Source organism: Pyxicephalus adspersus, chromosome 5 (assembly GCF_032062135.1).
Source record: "Pyxicephalus adspersus chromosome 5, UCB_Pads_2.0, whole genome shotgun sequence".
Lineage (NCBI taxonomy): Eukaryota > Metazoa > Chordata > Amphibia > Anura > Pyxicephalidae > Pyxicephalus > Pyxicephalus adspersus.
This window is the reverse complement of record NC_092862.1, coordinates 127,041,288-127,062,791: the sequence shown is the minus strand read 5'-3', so window position 1 is coordinate 127,062,791 and position 21,504 is coordinate 127,041,288. Positions and strand designations below refer to the sequence as shown.

General features: G+C 39.2%; 1 protein-coding gene across 1 annotated transcript in view; it reads right to left on the bottom strand.

Moving 5' to 3' along the window:
* NRP1 (neuropilin 1) overlaps window positions 1-16,430 on the bottom strand; it is a 121,388-nt gene extending 104,958 nt beyond the window's left edge. Inside the window, 2 exon segments of the mRNA XM_072412653.1 lie at window positions 9,374-9,548; window positions 15,666-16,430. Of these exon segments, the coding sequence (XP_072268754.1) occupies window positions 9,374-9,548; window positions 15,666-15,759 (269 nt within the window). The 5' untranslated portion in view covers window positions 15,760-16,430.
* Between the last annotated feature and the right edge of the window lie 5,074 nt (window positions 16,431-21,504).

Below are 21,504 nucleotides of genomic sequence, written 5' to 3'. Positions count from 1 at the left end.
AAAGGTATTTACAGTGCTTGCATTTTAGAAAAAACATGCAACTGTTCAGTTATGTGGAGCCTTTTCTATGGAGAGGAACTTAAGCTTAATTTCAGACGTGCGCCTAATACAAGACATGTGGCCGTATTGGATCAATTGGAAACCATTCCGAGCACGCCCTTACATTTGGGTTGCGGTAGTGGTGGTTTGAGGGGCGGTTCCTGGACACAGTTGATTGCAATTGTTGCTAGAAGACTGGAGATGGTTTATAATCTTTTACAGTCCAGTCAACCGCACACAACCGCACTTAACCAGATTCAATGGCAGCTCATTGCTGTTGGAAGCCATCCCCATTAAAGTCAGTGGAAACAACTGGCTACTCAGCGGAAGCCAGAAGCTATATGCTGTGTCCAGGACCCAAGCCATTACCCATTACAACTACATAATCAATGCAAACTCATAAAAGGGCACCCAAGAGTGGCGAACTTTGTGATTTTAGCCCGCACCTTCAAAAGAAGCCTTAGCCGTCCAGGCAATTCTTACAAACATCGGCAAAAGGACGTTTTAGTACCTTCTGTTGCTGTATGCGTCACCTCTTTCCTCCTGCTCTCTATTAAATTTGTGTTAATTCAGAAGCCGTGAATGTAATTGCCCAGAAATAATTTTCCGTCGTGATTTTAGCTACAAAGTACATCAACGCTTTCAAGATAAACTGAGAAGTTTTGAAGCAGAAAAAAAAAGTCTTAAATGGTTTTCTGGCAGATAAAACACAGAGTATCTAAGTGCAAGCGTGTATTGTCTGCACATCAAACAGAAATACAATGTATTTTTCTCTACTTCATCAGATGCGGCGTCAGCTGCTGCCGAAAGTGTGAATTATATTGCGCTAAATTTAGCAAGCGCCATAAAACCTGCCTGCCCTCGACTGAAGCTCTGCAATAAGAGCCCATACCGCTGCCGAGTTTATGGTTTGGAAAGAGAGTTTTATTAACATGAGACAAGATGGCAGTCAGGACGCTGACCAGGTAAGTATAATCTGCCGCCATATGACATAGAACAATCCTCACATGACACGCTTGGAGAGAGATTATCAATGTAAAATCTGTACTGTACAACACAACTGCAATCTGTCTCAGAGAATATACTTACATATATACGAGTGCTAAGAAATATTGTTTATTTGCTCGATCTGCCGAACAATTTGCCAGGAAAAAATACTTATCTTCTTTATGAGGCTGTTAATATTTCAGGTATTAGGCTTTGTAAATAGTGCATGATCTGTTTTTTATCATTGTGAGTCACTGAGCTTTCTAATACATCTGCATTCCCTATCTGGAGATTTTTAGAAGCAGGTTCAACCCAGGTAGTGCAATGACTGGTGTGACGACGCATGATGGGAATTTTAGATAGGTAGCACCTGGAAGTTAGTTTTTTAGGTGTTGGACAACATACATTGAAGGTCTTTGTCTAGGCAAAAAACATGATTCATCAGGGAGTCATCCATAGCTGACTATTAAGGTTGACTAGAAATTTGTCTGGGTAGCTACACGCCATAGCTCATCACTGGGGATTATATAAGGGTTATTCTTTTCTATAAATTTGATTTAATGTCTCCTTTCCCTAAATATGACCAAGCAAAGCACATTTTGCACTTTCAGCAAGGACCTCTTGTTCAACCTGGCCTCCTCACCTTTTCATGAACGCTGCAAGAGGAACCAGTGGAGGCAAAATATAGATAATATATTTATCTTTCCCTGACTTCTGTAAAACAGGGGGTGATGTCATCCACCTTCCAACAATATTCTGGTGAATTATGAGTCCACCATATCTCCTGAGAAAACTCAGAACAGTGTAGGATCATCGCCTTGCTAGAAGTGGCTACTCAACATTCTCTGATATCTTACCGGAAGGAGGATGATGTCAGCCTTGCCTAGAGGCCATGGGTTTATCTAACTTTACTTGCCTCCCCCAAATGAACCTTGGGGGTACAATATAAATAGGTTGACTTAATAATATTACTAGCAAACAATATATATAAAAAAAATTGTTTTTAAAGTGTATATATATATATATATATATATATATATATATATATACGGAAATCACAAGCTGATGTACCGGATGATGTAGCTCTGTACTTAAAACTAGCCTGCACATTATCTATGCACAATGCTATGTCTGTGAAATTTTACAGCTCCTCAGATAATGACATCTGACCTCAAAGTCACCATGCACCTCTTCTTCCAATGACATTTGTCACAAGACATTCTAACCGACTGCACTTTGCCAAGAAACAGCTCGCTTTATGAACTTACAGCATTGCATGAGTGGCATTCTTGTTTATTGCTCCAATAAATATCACTTTTATAGCACTCAGCAAAGCAAATGATTAAGATATATATGCTCAGATTATACAAGATTTCTTTAAACAGGAATAGAAATGATAGTTTATAGCCTTGTGTTTACACAATGTACAGCAAATGGTTAATGGAGACATCCTACAGGATTGTGATGTAGGACAGGCCAGCAATAAATCTCCATAAGGAAGCATGCACTGAGCAAAATGCTGCTATTGTAGTTCTGTCTGGGATAGTTCATGCATAGGTCATACTAAATGATATTTAGGTGTCCGCAATGTCCAGTCATAGGATCAGACATTGTCACATGTTGGTAGATAATATGTATACAGTCGGACTAATATAAATTGATGCATTATGTACAGGAACTTTTTTCTCTCAATTTGTACTTGGTATAATACTTAGAATTTTGCAGCTAAACTCATCGCAGCTTCTTTGCTTATACTGTTTGTCTTTTGATCAGTGGGGGTCCCGAAAAGCAAACCACATCTGCTTTCCAAATAATAAAAGTCACTTTAAAGGGTTTTTAATGGATAAATAAAAATTCCACAACTGCTTCTTTCACTACATGGATAAATGTCGTGTAAGCCAAGGTAGGGCTTCTTTCCCCCTACATTCTTGAGCTTCATCATATTGCTATGGTTAGGCTGGGCTTCCTATAGGCAGCACTATGGGGATATGTTAAACAATGTAAAAAAAATAAAATGTAAGAGTTTGTGTTTACCTATTCTTAGATGTGGTAGACACATTGGTTCGCTTTTTGCAGGGTATTTTGCTTCTTTTACCTGATAATCCTGCAAAGATAGCATAGTCATCCTAATTTCCTGTCCTAGGGTGGTTATACTAACTTCCTCACTGTAAATATGGAGAGATCCATGGATTTCCTCTAGCCTGCTCACTGGATTTTAACAACATGCCATCCTCTTTTTGTTTTTATTACAATATATTACTTTTTAGTTCTTGGGTTTGTATATCACATTCTCTGGAATGGCATGCTCCTACTTTCAGCTCATTTAAAAGAGCACTCAAAACCCAGGTTTTCAAACTTGCCTACCCGTCTTCTTCTGCCTTTTAAAACCCTCACTACTTCCCATCACTACATATCTCCCATCCTATTGTGTGTTACTTCCCCAACCTACTAGATTGTAAGCTCTTCGGGGCAGGGTCCTCCCTTCCTGTGTCACCGTCTGTATCCATCTGTCATTTGCAACCCCAATTTATTGTACAGTGCTGCGTAATATGTTGGCGCTATATAAATCCTGTTTATTAATAATATTAATAATAATAATATCATTTACACTGTCTCTCCCAGTATTTGATGTAATATGGGTGATTGAGATCAGTGATTAAGGGTTATCCAACAGCTAAATACATGAATATATAGAATCTGTTTTACTCATCAAATAATTTGTATTACAACATGAGATTTACAAAGCTCTGCCAGGCAGCAGCCCCAGGTTGGACTTTCTCTGGTTAATCTTTACAGCTAGGTTACCTTCTTGCCCCAACCTGCGCATGGAAAACTGCAAATCCCCAATTGTAGATCCCCTAATAGTAACAGCCATTGAGTACAATGGGATTTCATCTAACAATAGGGACATGCTGTCACATATTTTTGAAAAAAAAAAAAAGTTTAGTATAAATCTGCAGAAAGGCTCCCTTAAAGGGAATTATTATTTAGCCTCCAGCTTAAGAAAATAGCTTTACTTTACTAACTTCATCCTGCACGCCTTAAGTTTTTAATATCTTCTGGCATTTCACCATGTCTGTGTTATTATTAGGAGTTCTTCTATAAAACCAAATTGTGCTTTAGGTTAACTGGCCCTTTAGTTTTTGCACAAATGAACCTCTGCTCATAATTATCACAAAAATGTAATTTAGTTTTAATGACCCCATAGCCTACAATTGTACTCAATCACCTCCGCTATGCAGCTGGGATTTTACATCATTTTTCCCCTGGGCTATTTTAATGATTAACCCTGGAATAGCTCAGGCTGAAAGTAATCCCACAAGATACAGTAACATTCCCCATGTCTATCTCATAACTTCTGTAGATAGATGGAACATGGCCAGCATCACCTTATCTGCCAGCTGAAGCGCCTGCACAGGAGCAACAAACTCCTGTCCACTTTCTGTATCTGGGATAGTAAAATGCTCTGTTATCTCCTTCATGACATCACTTTGTACATTGTTTGCTTAGTGTCAGTGATAGTGATGAAAGTTTTCTTAAGATTAAGGTTCAGACTCATTACTGGCAGCTGTTGGCTCACACAGCAGTAAAAGCAGACAGGTCTTATGGTGGAAAGTGCGCCTGCAGAGCTGTGAATCACAAGAATCTGCAGCAAAAACAGAACCTAGACAGTGAAATCACCGATAAAAAGTCAGGCAGGGCCACTATATGACATATGTTAACTTAGAGCAGCCATAGACCAAGGGGTCCCATGTCCTGTTTTTGTAAAGTGTAATTTAATCATCAAATTTCACTAGGGATTTCTAATATTTCATAAAGTTTATAATACATCACAGCAAATTGGTGGATTATTGGGAACTTGTGCTGTGCTCATGCTGGGCAAAGTAACATGATCACTTCAATGCCCATCTTACCCCCGGAAACATATTTCGTTTTACTATAATAGTACAGATCTGATTGTCTCCAATTGTGGCCACCAATACCCAAACCCCGGCAAGTGGCACAAAGAGAAAGTTCTCTGCTCCTTCATACCTGGAGGTAATAGGTATTTATTCAATCATTCAATGCAACTAAAATGATCATACTGAAAAAGAATTGTAAACCCCAGATCATTCATTTGAGCTTTCAATCAATGATAAGGATACATGTGTTGTATCAACTGATATGTTAATTGATGATCTTGTTTGTGTCTCTCATACCTGGATCAATCACAAATCAATACATGTATGGTCACCTTCCCAACCTTGCAATCTAATCTCTATGACTTCCAAGTTAGATGGTGACCCCTCTAAAATAGGATTTTTTTTTCTTTGTATGTACAAGGACATCAGACTTAGGTCACACTACACCATGGGCCAGCATTGAAAAGTTAATTATAAACTCAGGTATTTCACTCTCTGAATTGTTTGTCCTACTAAATGTGCTGCCTCAAGCAAAAGGTAATATGTAACTAGTGTAGAGGGTCTGTATTAAGACAACAGACCTATAGAATGTTTTTGAAAAATGTATATATATATATATATATATATATACACAGTATATCTTAAATTCTACCTATATTTGTGCAAGGAAGCCCCATTAAATTACAAGCCAATATAAATTGCTTGTATTCCCCAAATGAACCAATCACGTGCCCACAGTGGTACACAACGGGCAACACTTTTCACTGCTACAATTCAACTTCTAAAAGTCGCACATTGTTCCTAACTTCGGGGAACCCATCAAATAACTTTAAGGTCTTCAGGAAACTCCTTCTATAATTACTTTATCCACAGCTAAGAGAATATTAGTGTGGGGGTCAGCAGCAAGAATTCCTCTTACATTGGTGGCCAGTAAAAAGAATTTAACCATTATAGATAACCAAACAAATAATTGGCATACTTAAACTGACCTGGGAGGCACATTGTTCTCAAGGAACCCCTAGCAAGCTATGAAGGAATCCCAGGGTTCCATGGAACCCCAGTTGAGCAACACTGCTTCACAATATTGCCATCACTTATAACCTAGGAACATTACCAAAGTTGCCTTAAGTTATATAACAGATCAGAATCGTTTAAGAGCAGGTGTAGTATATGTACAAAGGGGGAACGTTTGATTCAATGAATCTCTGCTCTTATAAATGGTAAAGCCAAGTTCTAGAAGAAGCCCCAGACCAAAACCCCTATGCACCCATTTTTTGGAAATATAGAAAGGTGGCTGAAATGAAAGGTTCTGTAGAAAGTCAAAGGTTTCCTTGCCTAAAGCCAGTTGAGAATAAACATAGCAGCCTTCATTAATATTACCATTTTATGAGGCACATATTTATTTTATGGCTAAATGGGTCTCACGGCAGATGACGTTCTTATGCACTAAACATTGGGAACCAATTAAAAGACTAGTAAAAATTCAGAATGGAATTTCCTCCAGTTTCCAAAAACCACATGCCTCTCTTCTGCGCACCAGCGAGCTTCCGAAAGCCTGAATGCCTGCGTCCTTGAGCTTGTATTCCATTTGTATACGATCTGCTCGGTGACGCATGGCACTTGTACACAACAATGAATGCTTCTTTTCTGTATGGTTACACCCATCATTTTACATTCTCATCAATTACCGCGCAACTGAAAGCTCTGCAAAACCAACTCTATAGAAAATATTAATGATGGGAGGCCAAGCCAACATTTCCGGATCTCAGTAGCAGCAACCGGAAAAAAACAAGAGAACTAGTTCTAGAATCCTGTAGATATTTACAAGCTAAATTACCAGCTAAAAATGCCAGCGTCCTTACAAAATATTAGCTGATCCCAAGGCTGATATAAGAGACACAAAATAATGCAGTATATGTATTGTTTAAATGCAAGCAGGGTAAGTAGAGTGGTAGAGAGAGGAGCTCATCAGTCTGCTGCTTCTCTTTTGACTGTCCAGTCAAAGACTGGAGGAGGGACATAGACCAATCAGAATCTGAGCAATTGGACCTCCAATCTGATATATGTAAATTTACTATACCTGTTATTGATAGGGATAGTAGGTCACCAGACAATGACAGCTCTCTCCATCTGGTGGCCCAATTGGCTTGTCATTGACAGGTATAGTAGGGCTCATTAAAAGAATAGAAATTCAGACTCAGAATTTCCAGATCCAGTTGGTTTTTGTCTACCACATCCAACCAGATTTAATCCAATAATGATTTTTTATGGTCCACCTCAAGTGAGCCAACTTTAAAGGCAATGGAGTACATGTGTAGGAAACTCCAATGATCACCTGATCGGATTGAAGGCCTAAATGATGCTCGGTGAGGGACTGGTCAGTAAAGTGCACAGAATCCAACATTTGCTCATTCTATTCACCCCTAGTCCTATCCAACAATTCTAAGGGCAGAAACAGTCACTGCTCAACATAAATTAGGACAGCGATTCCTATGACCGAAAAAATCTGACATCTCCTTTTGGCCGTGCCTGCAGAACAATAACACTTATAGAATTTATAAGAGGGATTCCCAAATGTGTCTCTGACACAAATCATCAGTTTATGTTTTATAGATGGAGTTACAAGAGGACAGACAATACAGTGGCTGACCCAGTGATCCCGAGCAGAGAGATGTCTTATGTCCCTATTTGGGAAACAAAGGATTATAAAAACTTAGTACAACACAGTCCAGCTGGAAGATATCGATTTCTGCTGTTTTGAAAGAAAAAAATGCTAAATCACATTGTTTACCGGCATAAGCAGCAGTTACTATCCACTACACCAACATACTTCACAGTTGGACATTCATTATATATTCTCAGTGGAACTTTTGACTCCTGTACAAGAATATTAATCATTGGTTTTTCTTTGGTTTCTTAGCGGAACCACATCAATTTTTTTTGTATAAAGGTTACCTCTATTTTAGCTACACTTTATAAAAACATTTGTTTGTTCAATGAGAGACATTTTATTCCATGGGCCTGATTTACTAACATGAACATTTTCAGTGATGCTCTTGATCAAAATCCCATAGTCATTATAAACTGCTACGCACAAGACTAAAACGTAATCCATATCACTGCAGACAAAACACAGTCCAGCATCGCAGAGACACCGCAATCAACACCATATCCACGTTTAAGAACAGATGGCAGAGCTGAGCCAGCGATGAGTCAATCAGAATGGATTATATGGAGTAGCTTCTTACATAATCGCTTATGTAAGATTAAGATTCATAAGGGCAATATTGTACAATGACGCATGTAAGCCAATCAGGGATCAGCTTTATTGTTAAATTATTCCAAGCTCATGATTGTTGTGATGGGTTATTCCAAACCATTTTTATTTATTACATTGGGTTATCAATTAGGTTTACTACAGCAGCCAATCAGATTTTTTTTCCAGTGCAGATCCAGATTGATGTAGGCAATCCTAGCAGATGTAGGCAAGAAAAGTACTTTGCTAGCATTTAATATATAAACCCCCTCACTATTCTATTCTGCCCCCCACCCACCAAGGTGCCTGACCTGACAGTGACAGGAGAAAGGCTCTATTTAAGTCTATATGAAGCTGCTGCCCAGGGCAATATAGAGAATTCTGCACCCAGGTTAAAAGACCATGGGAGGTATAAAGGGACCTAATTTGGGAAGAGGGGAAAGAATTAGATTTCAATAGGTTAGGTTCTCTTATAAAGTGAACCTGTCCTTTTAGGATCTGCCTAATGATGATAATATCCCAAAACAATCAGCTTTTATTAAATTGTAGCAGATCAGTCATTATCTGATTTCTGATTGGTTAATTTCCTTCCATTTAATTACATGGCTTCAATGCAAACATCTCCCACAGCCCGGCTAAGCATCCCAGTCTAAGCAGCCCAGAAATAGCTGCATGTGCATTCAGCACAGGCGGTGATAAAGCCTCTCAAAGGAAGAGCTTAATATGTACATACATATGCATTATTTACAGCAAGCAAATGAGAGCAGAGCCTGAGGCTCCGGCTACAAAATGGAACAGACATTACAACACTGACATGCTCTGCAAAGCCAAGGCACATAGAAGCATATATTCAAGAGGCATATGTCAAGCTATTAAGGCCTTCACTTCTGCTGAAGAGTTTTTTTTTTTTTTAGGTATGAATTGAAACAAGCATATGTATTAGATAAAAAGCAATGCATTGGTAAGATGGATAATTTTAACACACTTCACTTCCAGATAACAGAACATTTTGATTCAGTATCCTGGCCTTGAACAAATGTTCTGACATAGACTCCAATTCCCCATTGATCATTAAATGGCGCACACATGATGCTCTTTAATAATCAATAAACTGTAGGGATTGCTCCCATCAGTTGCTTGTGGTGACCAGCAGATGGCGCCCAGACCTTGCCATTCTCATTCTACTTACTTGCACTCCCTGTCTTCTAAGTCAAAGTGTGGGTTGAAGTTGATCAGGATCCTCTGATACTTTTCAGGGGCTTGTATGATCCACTCACATCTCTGGGATGGGTAGTAGGTTGCAGGATATCCAGGTGAGACCAGATAGCTGGGTTCCTTTATTTTTATAGTATCACCACATTTATCTGCATGGAAAAAGAAAAAAAAAAGTGAAATCACAAAATCTTGTGTAATTGGGACTTTAATTGCCTGTTCTGTTTTTTTTCCCTCCTTCTTCTTACCCAATACCATTTTTGTTCTTGTCTGGGGAGGAACTGATTTAAATGTTAATGCAGTGAAATGTCAACCACTAAACCTGCGGTTTGAATGGAATGATTCTCGGTTTAATTGGAACCCGTGATGTAAATTAAACAGACACCACAACTTAATAAGGCTTCCTTCCCTCGCAGCAGCTAGATTTGCACCAGCCATGATCACATCTGGACACTTTGCAGTCTCCAGATCACTGCTGAGAGCAATGTAATCTTATTAAGTGACACTTTTAAGTGGCTAGGCACTAAAATGATACCCTGTGCCCCCTGCCCTGACTTTACATGATAAGCCTTTGCTGAGTCAATGAACAGGAGGGTCTGTTTTGGCTCAAATAAGGGCCACTCTTTATCCAGACAAAATGACCAGCCATTGATCAGACCTGCAGCCCATTTGGTCAACCATCAAACAATTTCTTTCTCTTATCTTATCCCACAGAGGAGGGTGGATTAAAATCACAGGCTACTTAGTAAAGTATGTAACAGGCATGGCAAGTATACTTGGCCTGATTTATTAAAGCTCACCAAGGCTGGAGAGGATACACTTTCATCAGTCAAGCTGGGTGATCCAGCAAACCTGGAATGGATCTAGCCCAGGATTCAAAACAATTGCTAGCAATTAACAAATGACTTCGAAGAAATCCATTCCAGGTTTGGTGGATCACCCAACTTCACTGATAAAAGTGTATCCACTCCAGCCTTGGAGAGCTTTAACAGATCCCGGCCACTGTAAGAGACCCTGTCTCCAAACCCATCACCAGATTAAATCTAGTTTACCAATAAAAGCCCCCATTGTGCAGCCCTGATTTTGTTGTAATGTTAGCAGACCCGCATGACTTTTTGTTAAACCACAATGTTTCACCATATGCCCAACTGTGCACCCATTCAAATGCATAGGGGTGGTTGATATTGTGCATGTAGTTGCATTCTTGCTGGCTTACAGCAAGGTTCTAAGAGCTGTCATTCAAGTAACACTATAGAATCCCCCTTTGCTTATCACCTAGCAGCTGATTATAAGGTTGTTAATGGAAGTGAGGATAGGAGTGGAGGAGCTGGGGCAGCACAGAGTACTTTTACACATCCAGAAATGAAGAGGGCTTTGACACGCAAGAAGGGAATTGTAAATAATATAATACTGCATCTATGTTCTGTAACTAACCCTTTAGGGCCATCTAAGCATACCTTCCAGTAGGGAACAGCATGTTATTCATAAGTTAAGAATTCTAGATTGTAAGTTCTTCTGGGCAGGGTCCTCTCCTCCTCCTGTGTCATTGTCTGTATCTGTCTGTCATTTGCAACCCTTATTTAATGTACAGCGCTGCGTAATATGTTTACGCTATATAAATCCTGTTTATTAATACCCAAAGTGCCCATTGGGGGGCAGACAAAATGTACAAGTGATGTGACTGCCCTCGAGGAGCAGATAAATGGCACTCCCACCACACCGTCTCTCTCTACACCATCCTATTGACCCTTACCCCAAACAGCTGTTATCTAATGGGATTGAGGGCCTGCCATTGAAATGTGATTTACCTCAATTTTTAAACAATTTTACAGCGTAACTCCCATTACTTTACATTATAAAAATTCCAGAAAAGTGAAATAATACTAATAATCAAATAATTTCCTGTTTCCTAAGGTATTATATTTTAGTATCCGTTCATGACGTGTTAAATTCTGATATCAGTTTTATTCTCCATGAGATGCTCAAAATAATCTATAGACAGAAGTGCTCTACGGGAAACATGTGACCAATAAAAGATCTGTTTGAGTTGGAGTTATTAATGCCTTAGCAGCCTCCAGACAGATTTTATACTATAAAGCCACATTTACTCTACAAATTGCCATTTTGAATAATTATCTCCAGTGCCCAGGTACAGTTCAGTCTCCGGAGTCCCTGGATTGATCCATCTTTTTTTCACTATGGTGGGAATTTAAACAAAACATGCCAAATCCACCAACATTTCACCAATGATTACTTTTCTACAGCAGTAAAAGGCATTTCAGCAATTTCATTCTCAGCGTGAATAGTTAAGTTATTGCTGAATCATTTAGGATTGGACATTGTCAGCTTTGTGAAGATTAAAAAAGGAAGAAATAATGGAATTCAAATAGCGAAGTTGTTGCATAGAGTAATTAGAAGTTGTTCACAAAGCTGTCTGCAGCCTGTCATGGTCCACATTTTCCATGTTGGTACAAACCCAAGCAAGAGAAGAACAGCATGGAGGAAATTGAACTTTAGGAAGAAGGAATGTTCCGTCCCCATATAACCTGCCCTAAAAGAGGCAGCAAAAAGTGGAGCGCACAGCACTCCCCCTTGATGCTACCTTGAGGTTACTGTCAGGCTCACGGGGGACAAAAAACTAATTTCTGCAAAGACAACGCTTTCTCTGTTGTCCAATCTTGTCCTCCATGACCCATGATTTACCAAAACTATGTAATATGAGGACCTACATAACATAAGTAATCATCTGCCATATATTCCATACAGAGATTTTACAATCAGATTGTGAGCTGGTATGGTTATCAGAGCCTTAGCAAGGTGCTATACACACACGGTTCCCCTTATTACCAATATAACTTTCTGCTTTTACATCCAGTTCCCTAATAGATTCCCCATGGAAGGGGAAATAGCATCCCTGGCTCTCAGCGTGAATTTCTAAATGTACAGATTTTTTATTACAGCAAAACCAGGTCAATTGGAAATGAAAAGAATATGCCCATAAAATATGCATACAGCTTGCTGTAGCAGCAGCAATATTGTGAATATCTGCTGTCATGAATGAAAGTAAGAAATATGGGTTTAATTAACAGTGTTTGTTAAGCAAAGTGTTCTGTGTGTTGGAGGGTGCACGAGTAGGGGGTAACGGTGTAATATACACCCAGGGCAGGGATAGGACCAGGATGAGACATTGGGGCTGATCAATGGACTAATTGGAGCTGGAGACAGAAACAAGCAACCTCCTGGTTCGATTTATTGTTTTTTTAGAATAGCGCCATCATATTCCATAGCTGTTTACAGTAAATGTAACACATGGAAATACAATGCACAACGGGAGACAAACAGACCTTAGGCTCAACTCGCTTGAATAAACGTATAATGGTTGTAATTTTCAGCCATGTGACTGGTATTTTTAAATCTTATTGGCTGTCATTGTAAAACTAACAGGCTAATAATGATACTTATAGTTTAATAATTTAGGAAATACATATGTATCAAACTCTAATATATGTATTTAGAACATCATAAAACATCATTTTTTTTATAAAGCAGGGGATTCAGGTCCATGTGTTTTCAAAGGCAGTGATTGATTCTCCACCACAGAATGTTTGGTGAATGTCAGATTTACAGCTTTATAAATAGAACCCTTTTTAATATAAATGATTAGGCAGTAAGTAATTTAGGGATTCAAAGAGCAGATATCAATAAAGAATCCTGAAGATTAAGTAAACTGTTATTGACTTTTTGAAGAATGAAACCTGATTGGTCGAGTTATTCTCAACATTTCTTTGCTGCAATTTTTATTAAGTTGTCCCCACATCATCCAATATTTGTTTTTTGCAATTTTTAATAAACTGCCCCACACCATCCATTCTAGAGGGAAATAAAGGGAGACTGATATGGACTCCTTAAAACCAACTCTCACAGCTCACAGCATAGAAAGGGGGATCTGGCAGGCGCTGACATAAACCAGTGTTGGTCTCAGTCACTTGACACAGTCACTTAATACAACATTTAGCCACAATCCTGTACCAAGCACTGCTCTCTAATCTGTGACACCATAATAAGATAATATGGTTATTCTTGCTTCTGCTCCATTTCTCCAATGCACAGCCTCAATAAGGACAGTTCGTTGACCATTAGACCCCAAGAAAAAGGTTAATGAGTGAATTTAACAGACTCTGATATGTGGACTCAGTTCCTAGAGATCTGGTGCTTTGCACTCTGGGTTAATGGCACTGCTGACTCCACTAAGGTCATTAAACAGTCCCTAACCACTCCGACTTAGATAATAGTGTCTGCTAGTAATACGGTTTAGCAAAGTGCTGTTCTGTGTATCAGCTATTTCCTGGCAAGAATGAGTCCGACTCATTACAGGCAAATCTTTAATCAACCGCCATGTAAAGGAGAGGACTGGAGAGGACCATACACTACATTGCAAACATAATCTGTGCATTGGGGTCTGCTGGGGGGAAAGGTAAAATCAGACACTGGCCAAATGCATGTTTATGGGTGGTAAATGGTAGCAGAATTTACTTTAATATTATAAAACAGAATTTATATAGCGTCAACATATTACGCAGTGCTGTACAAAGTCCAAAGTCATGTCACTAGCTGTGTTATGTATTTAATAATTTTGCCTGTGTTAGTGTGTATTATATATGATATTATATATAAAAGGAACACATTGTACTCCAGCTGCTGAAGAACCATAAGATCCAGCATGCTTGCCTATACCCTTTCCCTACAAGCTGCCCAATCCCATCACTATGCACAAAGCTACATTACCATTCACTGCTAGCACCGCCACGTCCTATATACCAGACTGGCACACATAACTATCTAGTGCCCTCCTGGCACAGACTTTACAATAAACTCCTATAGGCACAGGCTGGCACAACTCAACTGTCACTTCCAAGCTGTTGGTGCCATGCTTGTCCAGCAATCTATGCTACAATACAAAAATATATTTTATCAGTCATGCACAACATTTTTCTGATGACATTTCTGCCACAAATATGTAAATGACCGGCTATTACTGTTATCTGAAAAGCTTTGAAAATCAAACATGTGTCATTATATGCAAGCTGCGAGGAACTCTCCAAGCTTTTATGTTTAGTCTACAATTCTAAACTCTTCAACGCTTATTACAGAAGCCTGATGTTTATATATGATAAACTGTTACATGATAAGAGGGCAATAAGGAAAGAGAAATAAGGAGTAATAGAAAGTAAGGGTAGAAGGGAAAAGTAGAGGGGGGTACAGGGAATATACCTGGGACATCAAAGATAGAATGGAAAAAATGGAGAATAGAGTAGAAGAAGGGGAAACAGGAAAATAGAGAAGAAGCTAATAGATAGAGAATATATAGAAATATACATTGAATATATATAGAGAGAGAAGTAACAGTGAAAAGCATAGGTAGAAAATGAGAGTAGAGAGAGACAAGGGGATTACATTGGAGAGGAGACTGAGGAGAGAGGGGAAAGGAGGAAGAAATAAAAAGAGAAAAAAGAGAAATAAGAAGCAAGGAGCAAAACAAGATATTATATATATATATATATATATATATATATATATATATATATATATGAGAAGGAGTAACATCCTTCACCAAGGGAGGAATAACCAGGGAGAGAAGTAACACTGAAAAGCATAGGTAGAAAAAGAGAGACACCAGGAGTTCAATTGGAAAAATGGAGAGCAGAGGGGACAAGAGTAGAAAAGAGAAAATATAGGTAAATATATTGATATAGAGCATAATAAATATATATTTATATTGATATAGGGAAAAAGGGAGAAAGAAGTAACAGATGAAAGTGGAGGTAGAGGGGGAAAGTAGAAAGAGACAGAGGAGAGATAGAATGGATAGAGAAAGCAGAGGAGACAAGAGGGGAAAGGAGAAAAAAAAGAGAAAATAGAAGTAAGGAGCAAGGAGACAACAAGATATTATATATATATATATATATATATATATATATATGAGAAGGAGTAACATCCAAGGGGAGGAATAACCAGGGAGAGAAGTATAGAATTAAATAAAAAGAGCAAATAGTGGAATAGAGAGGTGAGGATAGGAGAGCAACAAGAGGCAATGAGTAAATAAATATATAGATATATATGTGCTGAAAGGGAAAGGAGGTAGATTGAAGGACATGTAAGGACTAGATATTGGAGCAAGTATTGAGATATAAAGAAAACCAGCAAGAAAGCTGCTCCACCAAGGAGCCCATGGAGAGATTGCTCCCAGAATGAAGCTCAGGGCTACTTACCGTTCCTGGTAGCTGCGCCTGCACTGATGAGCAGCAGAAGAACCAAGCAGCAATAGCAGCCACAGCAGCAGCAGCGTAGCAGCCTGCGATGCATCCTCAGTAAAGACAATGAAACAAGCAGCAATAATCTCCCGTACAATCCTATATCTCCCGGCTTAGCTCCAAGAAAACACAGCAAGAGCTCCTGAAATAAAGCGCAGCAGCCACATTCACTGTCCTGTATCCTGTCATTGACTTCAGGGTTTCCTCCAGCACTTCCCACACTTGGTGCTGCTGACTTGTGTTACCATCTCTCCATACAGCAAGAAGGAAGAACACAGACAAGCTCCTCCTAGAGCCACTTTGGGAACTGATAAGGAAACCAAACGACTCCTTGCTTTTCCTGGAGAAATAAGGAAGGACAGAAAAATATATTATATATGATGAATGAGCAGCTGCCTAGCACACAGCCACCAGCAATGCTCAATAGAGTGGCCAAGCTAATGACTTGTCTCCATCATATGGTGTTCATTCAGCCAGTGTGTGCAGGAGCCATCTGGGCAGATTCCATGCTTGGGTCCCTTTGTTATATAGAGGCTGTATTGGCAGCTGTGCCAGCATCAGGGTATTAGATGTGTGCCAAGGTGCACGCCTCTACAGCGCAGCAAGTGCTCCCCTTCACCAACCCTACCAGAATGCATTGACATGCTGAGATCCATCACATTACATCCTAATAAGCCCAGCCCCTATACACAGCCATACCAGTGGCACAGGTAGTGCCAAGCCAGCTGAAGCTCTAACTGGCAATTAAAATAAAAATAATACAACCTTCTATTTCCAAGGATCACTGGCCAGAGCTGGTAAGGCTGAGAAATAAAATAATAAAATACAAAACTAATCCACCCAGGCAGTGAACTTTAACTGTTTATCAGAAATCCCCCAAGAGGTCTGCAGCCTATTACTGAGATCAGCCCCTGTGCCAGGTAAACACAAGTGGAACTGACAAGGCATGACCTGCCCATCTGCATCAGGTAACAAGCTCTGTAATTAAAGGCAGCTCCTGCACAAGCCACTGCTTTCTCTGCCCCAAATCCAAAAGCTGGTGCTAAAAATATGAAGAGCTGACCAGTGGCACATCTGGTGCTGGTGATTCATATCACTAGAAAGCCTTGACACTTCCACTGAAAGCAGATAATCCATACCAGGGGATCAACATAAGGAAGCTGACTAGGAAGGGGGATCCTGGCATGTGCCATGGAGGATGCCAGCAGGCATGGTGCTCACAGGACACTTTATGCTGGCTTGCTTGTTGAGAGAACAGAACAGCCATGCATGAACTGAACACAGCAATACAGACAAATCCAGATTACCTTCTGCTTGGTGAAGTGCCCCCCTTTAGTGCCAAGGCAAAAAGGGTGACTGGTAAAAGCAGTGATTATAAGAATGCCTTGATGAGGGCTAGTGACATGGTAGTGACATGCAGATCCTAGTATAAAATCACAAATGCTCAGCACAGATATAGGAAGAACATGAGACAGAGTCAGAGCTCTCCCTCTCTCTGCCTTGTGATGTCAATGTACAAGGCAGCAGAGCTAAGGAGGAGGAGGAGGGAAGCTGGGAGGGAGTGATCACTAGGGAGGAAGGAGGGAAGGACCTGCTTTTGTGCTGATCAGTCACTTTTTCACAGCTCTTTCTCTTTGTCAGTAGGAAAGCTTTGCACAGGAGTCCAAAGACTAAACAGCATCTCTGCGATCCCCTCCTTGTACAGGGAACTGCTGAGATCTTCCAAGCTCCATGGTAAGCAGGTCAGGCTCCTAGACTTGGCATGTCACCCTCCCCTGCAGGGACAGATGTTTGCTTTGCCCAAAGTAGCCTGCTTTGATTGATTTAAGAAAACAAAGGGATTTGGCCAGACCTGAGAGAGTCTTCTCTGCAGGGGGGACACAGCAGGATGTGCAGCGCAAAGTGCCATCAATTCTACAGCTCACCGACAATTCGCGAGGCGGCCGACAGGTGGCAGCCTTGTGCTCTGAATCAGCATTGCAGGTATAAGAGAAGAGGGACTCCCAGGAGAGTCATAGGGAGCATTTATCTATATAAGTTCCAATGACTGGCACACAGATCAGCCTGGCATCACTCCAATATACCATAATGTGCTCAGTACACTTCTACAGGTGGGTGACTGCACCCTATGTATGCAGAGCTTTGCAATATTACATTCTCCATGCAAAATGCAACATTTTAAATAATTTGCAATTGTGATTTTGGTTAAATAATGAAATACATAAATACACATACATATCTATATATATATATATTATAATTAAATTATATATGGTGTCTTTATTGTACAAAGTTCCAATTTGGCAAGTTTAGGTAACTTTACAATGCAATGCAGGTCAATATATACATAAATAATGTAAACATAAAATGATACATCTACATGCTTAAGTAGATCCATTATAGACTGAAACAATAAGGGGAGGGCATTGTTCTTTAGTGGATTGCAATCCAGAGTGACATTTGGTTTTGCTGATGCACTGTGTATATCATATTCTATTGCCATTTTTTAAATAAAACGTATTTTTCCTTTTTTATTTATTCATAACTGCTGCGTCCTCTTTCTCTCTCTATAAGCACTTCAGTATTGGTTTCCTGATGGTGACAAAAGTGGACCATGTCTATGTAATGTGTGTTGAAATTACCACTTGTAGTCTCATGTTGAGCCATTGGAACAGGATGATAATAAATAATGGGGAGAAGGAACATTGTCTGACACCAAAACTGTCTGAACAAGGACTTTTATGGCAGGATCACCAGGTATCAATTTAAGCAAAACTGGAGATTTAAACAATGTTGAAAATTGCTTTTGATTTTACAATACAGCTACTCTCTTCTTTACAGGTAAGTATTTTGGGGGCATTTCACTGTAGCTACAAAATAATTCAACATGGTACTCTATGTTTATGAAGCAACAACATGATGGAAATGGTCTTATAATATTATCTTTTCGATTAGTTATAGAGAATAAATTCTGCTCATAGTAATGTACTTTACTTCACTACCATTTTTTCTTCTGATCCAATGACCAATTTAATAAAGAGATTGGATCTTATGTGAATTCAACAGCTGTCTAATCACAAGCAACCAGTTTTTGGGTCCTTAATTGGACCAATTAGACTTGTTAGTGAATATCAATTAAAGATACACAAATCATGTCATGTGTATGAATGATCAAGTAAATCCAATTGAAAGCTCCCATCTGTCCTGTGATCAATCCCATCCCCATCTCATGATTAGGAGAGCAGAATATTGCAGGATATTGTACACATTTTTGATGTGTTTTAGGTCTTCCAACCAAGCAATTAGTAATGAGAAATTAATTTCTAATTTTGAATCACCCCTATTTACCTGGGTACCTGGAGTATTGAAGTTTACATACGAATTACCATCACTAATTATACATTGATAGCAGAAATACTGGACTTAGTTTGTTGAATCATGTTTATTGATGTTTTTATTTGTTTTGGATTTTTAGAATTGTTAAATAAATATGACATTTTAATACATATCATGTTTATAGTGATTTGTACTATTTGAAACCATCACTACTTCCCACACTACATATCTCACATCCTTTGTGTGTGAAATTCCCCCACCTACTAGATTGTAAGCTCTTCGGGGCAGGGTCCTCTCCTCCTGTATCACTGTCTGTATTAGTCTGTCATTTGCAATCCCTATTTAATGTACAGCGCTGCGTAATATGTTGGCGCTATATAAATCCTGTTTAATAATAATAATAATAAAAAAAGTCCCACTATTTCTATGCATTACTCCATCTTGGAGTTGAAACTTTTTTGTTCATATCATATACTGATCAGAAAACCACACAATTGTTAGCAGGTCTAGCTGTGCCGATCTAGCAGATCTTTAAACCTAGAAAAACAAAAAGTCTCCGAGAGTAATAGGTTTATGGCAGAAGAGACAAAGAAAGTCTCTTTTGCTGAAAATCCTTTTCCCCAGCTCTTGGTGGCTTTTTGTATTTTGCTTACACGGCAGTGTTGTGCCCGGCTCTATACATGGCACCATGAACAGACCCAGACACCGAGCAATGCAACTCCTTCAGATATGCAGAAGTCACATAATCAGTGGCTGAACAAAATCGCTGTAGCCCAGAAGAATTGGATATGAAGATGGCCAGTTTCTGAACCAGTCATTGCTGCAGGATGCTTACAAAAAAAAAGTGTGTTTCCTATGAATAATTCACTATTATGGCAAAAAGTTCACCATCCATCCATGATAATTTAGTTCCACTTTAAGTCAAAGAGAGTGAATAATTGAAATAATGATACATTAATCAAGAGTAACATAGGATACACTGAAGTGGTAATGGAATGATTGTTCAGAGCAATCAATAAATGGAATGTAAAACAGAGATAATTTAGTAAAGAATACAAAATGCTCACTTAGAGCCCATGTACACCAAAAAGTGCATTATGGTGCATATAACACACCCATACGGGTATGTTTAATTGCAAGCTGCTAAAAACACACATTATTATTATTATTAAACAGGATTTATATAGCACCAACATATTACGCAGTGCTGTACATTAAATAGGGATTACGTTGTTTATTTTTATTATTTCTATTTGTAACACTTATTGTTAAATATTATGCACTGTAGCCCATTGCTATGCATAACAGTATGTCAAAATGCAACATGTTTGTGAGCTAAAACCCATAGGACATAAGGATATTGTCCAAGTATTGGTAGTGCAATTTAGGGGGAAATCTCAGACAATGTCAACATTTAACCTTCAACCAACTTTAATTTCCTTACTTTCTACTCCAGTGTTTCTCAACCAGGGTTCAGTGTAATCCTAGGGTTCTTCCATAAGCTTCTAGGGGATCCTTGAACAATGAGCAATTTGTGGCTCTCAGGTCAGATTAAGTGACACCAATGATCTTTTTGGCTATCTGTAAGGTTGACATTCTTCCCAATGGCCAGCAATGTAAGAGGAATTCTTCCTACTGACCACCACACTAATATACTGTGAGCTGTAGGTATAGTAATTATAGAAGGAGTTCAATGAAGTTCAATGAAGACCTGAAAGTTATTTCAAGGGTTCCCCTATGTTGAAAAGGCTGGGATACACTGTGCTACAGCTCTATATTTGGTGGTATTGGGGTTTACAGAAAGTCCTCCAACTACAGTGACAGTATTTGGGAGGTGTTCAGCCACCAGAGTCATGCACCAACCACATCATCCAAAGAGGTGACATGCTCCTCCATGCCCAGTATTTTTGTGATGTCTCCAATGAATCAATGGAAGGGCAGTTGGGGTTGGTATAAGTGGGTCAGAGTGTACCTGAAATGAGCTAGTGTCTCCTTCGCAAATATTATTATTATTACACAGTATTTAAACAAATAAAATACTGGTGTACATGGGCTCTAAGTGAGCATTTTGTATTCCTTTACTAAATCATCTCTTTGTTTCATATTATTTGTTTAAATACACAGTATTTTATGCAGCACTGTACAAAGTCCAAAGTCATGGCACTAACTTTGCCTCAAAGGGGCTCACAATCTAATGACCTTACCATAGTCATTTATGTAGTCTAAGGTAAATTTGCAGGAAGCCAATTAACCAAATTACATGTTTTTAATGTGGGAGGAAACCCACACACACAGGGAGAACCTGCAAACTCCATGCAGATAATGCCCTGGCCAGGATTCAAACTTGGGACCTAGCGCTGCAAAGGCAAGAGTGCTAACCACTGAGCCACCACAATGCCCCATAATGTAAGCTAAAACTCCCTTTTTTGTTCCAGATATTTAAAGTCAGTCCTGGGAAGCT